The 8,359-nt window shown below is 39.3% G+C and overlaps 1 protein-coding gene across 1 annotated transcript; it reads left to right on the forward strand.

Moving 5' to 3' along the window:
• The first annotated feature begins 1,521 nt into the window (after positions 1-1,521).
• On the forward strand, positions 1,522-8,150 carry LOC121872289 (organic cation transporter protein-like). The gene is made up of 10 exons (XM_042374977.1): positions 1,522-1,739; positions 2,797-2,900; positions 3,189-3,343; positions 4,375-4,543; positions 4,670-4,808; positions 5,108-5,322; positions 5,633-5,793; positions 6,135-6,199; positions 6,506-6,625; positions 6,973-8,150. Exons 2-10 carry the CDS (start codon positions 2,845-2,847, stop codon positions 7,246-7,248), a joined length of 1,356 nt encoding a protein of 451 aa, XP_042230911.1. The 5' UTR covers positions 1,522-1,739; positions 2,797-2,844; the 3' UTR covers positions 7,249-8,150.
• Positions 8,151-8,359: the final 209 nt, after the last annotated feature.

Consider the following 8,359-nt stretch of genomic DNA (forward strand, 5'->3'; position numbering starts at 1 on the left):
TACATATTTTTACACCTGTTTCTTTCTTGGTATTATTAGTGTGAGGGCGCGTGTGTCTTCCAACACCTACACCACCCTCATCTTACTTCTCTTATATTAGTTCTTACTCTTACTCAGGTCTGTCACATATTCTTTTGGTAGCATGGCCATTCTTTTGGTAGCATGGTCGAGGGTCTAGGCACATGGGTATGGTAATTCTGGTATCAAGTCACTTGGACGGAAATAAAGGTAAAATACTGTGGGAGAAATGAATACACCTAAAGTACTCTAAAAACAAATTTATTAATATGAAATCAAAGGGAAAAAGATATATTATTAATCATATAACTGCCAGGCTCAACTCCCTGGCTTATTGCAGACTCAGTACTTTCTTCTTTACTTATTTTCTTATTTACTTATTTAGTTATTTCTTTACTCAACAGTAATTACTCAGATCTTACACTCTTAATGCACACAACCTTACTGGTGTTACATTACATGGCATAGCAGGATCAGTTCATTGGCCCTACTCACAATACATAGTACATGGCACTCATTGTAGATTACTTTACTCAACATCCAAGTGGTACTTCTCAGTACAGTTACAAGACCTTTTACACACACTAATTCAAGATTGGGCTTCCCAGGAGAAAGTGGAATAAACAACGCATTGATAACTGTCTTCACAAAGGCGGGACTCGGGAGGGAACAAGTGTAGCGTCGATGGGAAAAACACTTCTTCTTCTCAGGGGTCGCCAACTCACTCATGTTTTGCGGTCGTGGAGTTTAATAAGAATCATTAATTAAATTTGATCAGCAGTCAACGTGACCATGACATTTTATTTGTTTAAATGTGAAAATTAATATGATTCATGTGAAAATTTACCCCGGCTTCAAGCTTATTTCACCTGATGATTAAACACCCTAACGCTACCTGGGAGGAGATTAGGTTAGGTTAGTGTTTAGTTTCGTTAGGGTTGGTTGATTAGGTTATGTTCTTAGGTTCTGTTATGTAAGGTTAGATTATGTTAGTTTAGCGTTAAGTCAGGTTAGGTTAAGTTAGCGTTAGATGATACTAGGTTAGCACTTGGTCATGTTAGATTAGATTAGGTTAACGTTAGGGTGGTTAATCTTAACTTTCACCCTCGTTGCCACTGATCGGCTAGTAACAGTTTGCAAATACTGGGACGTGCTGGCTCCTAAGTGTATCTGTACCTGCTTCAGTGTTGGTCACGTCTGGTCTTGAAAGAGATGAAAATAAGCTGGGGCCTAATATTCAGGTGGTCCTTAAACTGAATAAAAATAAATTATATTAGGAAGATATCCAACTCAGCTAGGATAGATCAGTTTGTGTTTGGATAGGTTAGGCATTAAAATGATGGAGAAGGTATGACTATGAAGGCTGGTTGGAGGCCATTTAAACTATAGTATTAATATTACTTTAGTTGTAGTACAGTAGTAGGAAGAACGAAAGCAGTTATATTCTTAATGCTGTGAATTCACTTGTTCCAACCACCAGCACCACCAACACAAGCACCAACAACACCAGCAACTCCACCACCATCACAGAGGTGGATTCGACCCCATGGTATAATAGCAAATGCCTCGATACTACTTCCTCCTCCACCCACACTTTGACTGTTGACTTCATCTCTCTCTCCTCCTCTTCCGTTGACCCGGGAAGACACAGCACAGGTCTACTCTCCTGTCCTGTTATCGAGTATGACAGATCTCTCTTCATCTCCTCCATCTTTTCCGAGGTAAGTTTTGGTGTTATATCCAGATCTGTTGTTATATTTTTTGCCTGTGGCTGACAACGTTGTCCTCCCCGTTTATGCTTCCTTTTATGTTTTATTTCCTTAATAAGTATTTGTGTGGTGTATAACTCACGAAGACAAGGAACTCAAGTGTATTTCAAACCTGACGCTAAGCTACCTAACTTAACTTCAAGGTAGCGTTAGGATTAAAATGGTTAATCCCCAGACAGTGATTTTACCCCAACATTACACACAACCCGACCAATATTACACTACACGACACTGTCATAGTCACAATTGCACTGTTAGTATGTTCACCACTTAATTATACCATCCACAAAACATGGGTGAGACTAATGTGTTACCCCTATAGAGAGACTTGTTTTTTTTTTCGAGCGAGAGGTACCACTAATGTGTTACCCCTATAGAGAGACTTGTTTTTTTTTTCGAGCGAGAGGTACCATAAATTTTCTCTCTCTCTGCCTCAAGTCATTTCTGTAATGTAAATTTTAAGTTATGCTATAACCTGTATGAGTAGCGATAAGTCAGATATACCAACAGTGAGCTGAAGCATTCAAGGTGTATTGAATATATGTTGAAGGCTTCGTCTTTCTTTGTGTGGAGTATAAATTGTGTTTTGAGTGACAGTCCCACAGCCACAATCAATGTTTCTCGTGAGGTTACGGGGTAGCAATTAAAAACTGAAGTTGTATTTCCTTGATCTAAAGACTCCAGAGAATCCGGTGAGTTTATTGAAATTATTATCAGTTTTGTATTTTAGAATCTCGTTTATCTTGATAGAAAAACCTGGGTGGTGGCAGCTACCGTGAGTATTGAAGATTATAAAGTCACAAGGGGTTTCCCAGGTAAGCCCTATATAGAATATAACTCGATAAGAGACAAGTAAAATAAATAAAATAGATAAGAAAGAATCTATCTTCCCCCTTACGTAAAATGGTGTCCAGCTGTGTAAATATTAATTAACCCCCCCCCCCGCCCCCCATACAACACGACCAGCACAGTACTACCCAACACATCAAGATTCTTTCTCTCACTGCAGTTCCACTTGGTGTGTGAGAGGACATCACTACGGCCACGCTACCAGCAGATGTTTGCCACGGGCGGTATACTAGGCTCTTGGATCGTTGGTCCACTGGCAGATTTGTAAGTCATCAAACACACACACACACACAAGTATTTTTCTTGTATATGACAGGTAGATTAGGTGAGGTTTGGACGGTTCACCTGAAGATTTGTCCCCACCAAGTACATTGTTTATAAACCTACTGTTTATAAACCTACTGTATACATGCTAAATCATTGTTACCTTGTATGACTATTATACTGACTCTCTCTCTCTCTCTCTCTCTCTCTCTCTCTCTCTCTCTCTCTCTCTCTCTCTCTCTCTCTCTCTCTCTCTCTCTCTCTCTCTCTCTGTACTTGAACTTGCAGGCTGGGACGCAAGAGAGGTATCCTAGTAGGAGGGCTGCTGGGACTACCAGCGTGTCTGGGTGTGGCCTTGGCGCCGTGGTACCCCGTAGTCATGTTGCTCAGACTGGTGGTCGGTGGTTGCAACAGGATGATTATTATAAGCTGTACTGTCTTATGTAAGTCCTTATAAGTTAGTCACCTATCGTGTCTTGTGTAAGTCCTTATAAGTTAATCACCTATAATGTCTTGTGTAAGTCCTTATAAGTTAATCACCTATAATGTCTTGTGTAAGTCCTTATAAGTTAATCACCTATAATGTCTTGTGTAAGTCCTTATAAGTTAATCACCTATAATGTCTTGTTTAAGTCCTTATAAGTTAATCACCTCTAATGTCTTGTGTAAGTCCTAATAAGTTAATCACCTATAATGTCTTGTGTAAGTCCTTATAAGTTAATCACCTATAATGTCTTTTGTAAGTCCTTATAAGTTAATCACCTATAATGTCTTGTGTAAGTCCTTATAAGTTAATCACCTCTAATGTCTTGTGTAAGTCCTTATAAGTTAATCACCTATAATGTCTTGTGTAAGTCCTTATAAGTTAATCACCTATAATGTCTTGTGTAAGTCCTTATAAGTTAATCACCTCTAATGTCTTGTGTAAGTCCTTATAAGTTAATCACCTATAATGTCTTGTGTAAGTCCTTATAAGTTAATCACCTATAATTTCTTGTGTAAGTCCTTATAAGTTAATCACCTCTAATGTCTTGTGTAAGTCCTTATAAGTTAATCACCTTTAATGTCTTGTGTAAGTCCTTATAAGTTAATCACCTCTAATGTCTTGTGTAAGTCCTTACAAGTTAATCACCTATAATGCCTTGTGTAAGTCCTTATAGGTTAATCTCCTATTATGTCTTGTGTAAGTCCTTATAAGTTAATCACCTATCATGTCTTGAGTAAGTCCTTATATAAGATAATCACCTATAATGTCTTGTGTAAGTCCTTATAAGTTAATCACCTATAATGTCTTGTGTAAGTCCTTATAAGTTAATCACCTGCATCAAAAAGACAGTAAAGTAAAAAAAGTAACGCAAGTCCTTATAGTCAGCTGTAACTTGGGTACATAGTAAGTCTTAAAACGTGAAACAACCTCAGCTTATGATTCGACACCATCACAATAACACTAACATAGGCCTTTGAACCCCTACAGTGATGGAGACGACACCTCCCAAATACCGGTCTGTCGTGGGGATATTTATGGGAATACCTTACGGCTTATCCCTGGTCGTCTTCGCCATCTCTGGCTACTTCGTCAGGGAGTGGCGCTACCTCCAGCTGATATGTGTCTTACCTGTCTGCCTCATACTGCCCTTCTATCTGTGAGTATTATTATCCTATCTATGAGTGTAACCATCTATGTATATTACCATCTGTCTATGAGTATTACCATCTATCTATGAGTACAACCATCTATTTATGAGTAATGTTTACGCTTGTTGTGGCAGGACCTTGAATGAGTCACCCCGCTGGTTGGCACAACACGGCCGTGGGAAGGAGGCGGCAGAGCTGTTAGTGAGAGCTTCGGAGTATAACCGCTCACCCATTCCGGGCACCTTCAAGCCTTTTCTCGACAAACTCAGAAAGGTGAGCACTGTCGACCTACGAGAGATAGAGAGAGAGAGAGAGAGAGAGAGAGAGAGAGAGAGAGAGAGAGAGAGAGAGAGAGTTACCTGAAGTTTAGCCCCCATTTTGTTTTACTGAAAGCATTAAATTAATATAATGTCTCCTTTTTTATATAGTTTCAGTGTAATATAATATTATCTGTGAGCTGAAAACAAGGAGTATACACCATTATATATTTATATCAAGTTTTAACATAATTATTGGGTAACGTGGGACTTTTTGTTGATTGTATACATGTCCAAAGTTTATTATATTCACAGCAGTCACAGGAACCGCCAACCAGCCCGCAGGAAGTCCAGGGTCAGCAGTCCCCCAAAGAGGCCGCCAGTAAGCGTTTGGTAGAGAAGATGAAAGCCATGTGTCAGTACTTCAGGTCCCCAGCCATGTTAGTGATTATGTTGGTGACACCTCTGATGTGGTTCCTGGTAAACATCATCTTCTTCGCCATAACACTCAATGCTAATAACTTCACGAGGTATAAAAAAAACTCTCTCTCTCTCTCTCTCTCTCTCTCTCTCTCTCTCTCTCTCTCTCTCTCTCTCTCTCTCTCTCTCTCTCTCTCTCTCTCATATACCCCATCATTCACTGTAGCTTCCTTTATACTATGCGGAAAAAAACTGTATATCACATAATCAGTTCACGAAAGCCTAGTTTTAATGTTTATTTACAAACCGTTCGACGCATAATTTATAATCATAAACACTTAAGTCGATTGAAACAAGATGGCTTTTAGAATCTACTTTCCATTGTTGTCTTTTAATACCTAAAATTTTCCTCTTGTCCAGCACCAGCCCTTTTTTCTACGTGGGGTTACTAGGGGCCCTGCAGGCCATAGCCTACCTGGCCACAATACCCGCAAACCACAAATTGGGCAGACGAAAAATAATAGGCGGAGGTGGTTTTTTGAGTGCTGTGTTCATACTACTCGACATGGTTGTTCCCCCAGGCAAGTTATCTGTTATTGTTTATATATATGTATATATATATGTATATATATATATATATATATATATATATATATATATATATATATATATATATATATATATATATATATATATATATATATATATCCTGGAGTCAGAAACATTGATATCAGTAAAATCGTTATTACAGGTTACCATAGATTCAGCATGTATGTAGACAATGCAGGTACAGTATACAGTTCAGCATGTATATATAAACAATGCAAGTATACAGTTCCGCATGTATATATAAACCTGATGACTCACAGATTTTCGGACAATCTGCCTCTCCCTTTAAACATAATTATTGGATGTGTTTCAGATATGTCGTGGTTGAGATGGGTCTTCGTTATGGCTGCCTTCTGCCTGGGGTCCGGAGCCTATCAGGTTAGTTCACATAGTGCATCTTATTCTTGTTCCATGCACCTACAGTGGAACTTTCTATTTAACGAATTATGTGCAGAGGTGGGAGGAGGGAGTCCATATTAGATAGAGATTCATTCCGTTAGATGCTAGACCTCCATTTAACGGACTTTATATAGCGAAAGAAGTCCGTTTATTCGAGCTGGTACAATATAACCATTATGTCGAGGTCTGTTATATGGAGGTTTCACTCTATCTATCTATCTATCTCTATACATATACAGGAAAATGTTGGGTTTGCGTACAACTTAGGGATTCAATTACTTGCAGACGATCGCCATGTATACCAGTGAGCTCTTCCCGACCAGTATCAGGGTTCGAGGTACAGCTGTGTGCGTCTCCATGGCGGGTGTCGGTTGTGTCATAGTCCCCGTGGTCACTGATGTCCTGGTGAGTGGCTGCCTTACCTATCCCGTCCTGACTTGGCCTAATCTAGTCTTAACCTACACGAAAGCGCTTGGGAACTTCGTGTTTTCTTCTTTCCTTGTGGTTATCAGCATATACCTAGATCACGCGCACCTACAGTGATTTACTTGCATATATAGCCAATGCAGATATACAATGTACATATACAGTGCATGCCTACAGTGTACTTAGGCGGTACATGTTTACAAACAATAGTCATTTTCTCAAGCTGAAAGACTAAAAAAGCTAAAAAAAATAATATATGCCGGTACACTAATAGGCCATATGTAAGTAATCACTCACTGAACGTACGCTTCATATTCCTGACACAGGCGCAGAAGGTGTGGTGGTCGCCGGGGGTGACGATTGCCGGGTCGGGATTCTTATTAAGCTTAGTCGTTTCCCTCCTGCCTGAAACCAACCTAAAGCCTATGCCCGAGTCTCTCCAAGATGTTGAAGACCGAATTAAGACCAACAACTCCTCCACAACACCACACTCATTCCCCAAGAACCTCCACTCGACCTCTCCGTCGACCAAGGAGCAACTAGCAGAAAGAGAATCGTCCAAGGAAGAAAAGCATAAAGAGAATCGTCCAAGGAGCAATTAGCCTGAAGAGAATCGTCCAAGGAGCAACTAGCATGAAGAGAATCGTCCAAGGAGCAATTAGCATGAAGAGAATCGTCCATGGAGCAACTAGTATGAAGAGAATCGTCCAAGGAGCAACTAGCATAAAAAGTATCGTCCACGGAGCAACTAGCCTCGAGAGAAATACTGCACTATTTCTAAATATTCGTATGACAATTTTACTCAATAATTATCACATAATAGTGTGTTGGTGTTATGATTCTAAACTTTCTGTATCCTGAATATAGACATATGTACGACTTAATAAAGAAACTAGATCATGTAATGTACAGTAGGGGAGAGCGGTGATGGTTCGGCCACTTTTTCGTAAAATATTTATTGAGTTAAATAATGTATGCAGACAAAATGTACCGTCGCCAAAATGTTGCCTTATCCTTTGGCTCTTCTGTCTGTAAAATATAAATATTTAGCTCTGTTAGTTTTGGAAGAGGAAGGTAATTATTAGAGGTGTCTCAAACGGCCGAAAAATCCCCCTATGGGGGATTGGTTATGAAACACAAACGTTACGTTAGAAGCTGGTACGGTGCAGCCTGACTGATCTGTATACACCTTGGGCTGGCCTGGTGGTGTAAGAATCTGTGTGTGTGCAAGACTCGCGTTCAATAATACTGTGCTGGAGAGTGGAGACTAATATAACACCTTCAACGTGAAGTCTTAAGAAAATGTTAATTGGATACCTACGGACGAGGTACAGTAGGTTCAAATGACTGTGCTCCGGGAGACAGTAAATACTGTACCATTTATTAACTTCAAACAATCAAAGATAATATCAAAATTTCTGTACATATAATTACACTGGGCTGCATTTGAAAAAAAAAAATTCATGAGGTGCAGGGTTTCTTAGCTGATTCTTTATGTATTTTGCGTGCCGATTCCAAAAATGCCATTCATTTTGCCCAATCAGGTCCGATTTTTATGCTATGGGAATTAGGAAAAAATCGAAATTCTTAAATATGATGTCAAAATTTTTATGCAAAATATATCATAAGAAATGTAACCACAACACATAGGACCAAAATATGTCAACTACATAGATGCCTTTACAGTTAGACATGCATAAATGGCTGTCGCAG

The sequence above is a fragment of the Homarus americanus genome, unplaced genomic scaffold (genome assembly GCF_018991925.1).
Source record: "Homarus americanus isolate GMGI-L3 unplaced genomic scaffold, GMGI_Hamer_2.0 scaffold59085, whole genome shotgun sequence".
Lineage (NCBI taxonomy): Eukaryota > Metazoa > Arthropoda > Malacostraca > Decapoda > Nephropidae > Homarus > Homarus americanus.

What these genes read in the sequence shown, in the direction of transcription:
- LOC121872289 (XM_042374977.1), top strand. Translation starts at nt 2,845, where the DNA reads ATGTTTGCCACGGGCGGTATACTAGGCTCTTGGATCGTTGGTCCACTG. An exon ending in CTCATACTGCCCTTCTATCT is followed by an intron (nt 4,544 to 4,669) that starts GTGAGTATTATT and finishes TTGTTGTGGCAG; the next exon opens with GACCTTGAATGAGTCACCCC. An exon ending in TGGGGTCCGGAGCCTATCAG is followed by an intron (nt 6,200 to 6,505) that starts GTTAGTTCACAT and finishes AATTACTTGCAG; the next exon opens with ACGATCGCCATGTATACCAG.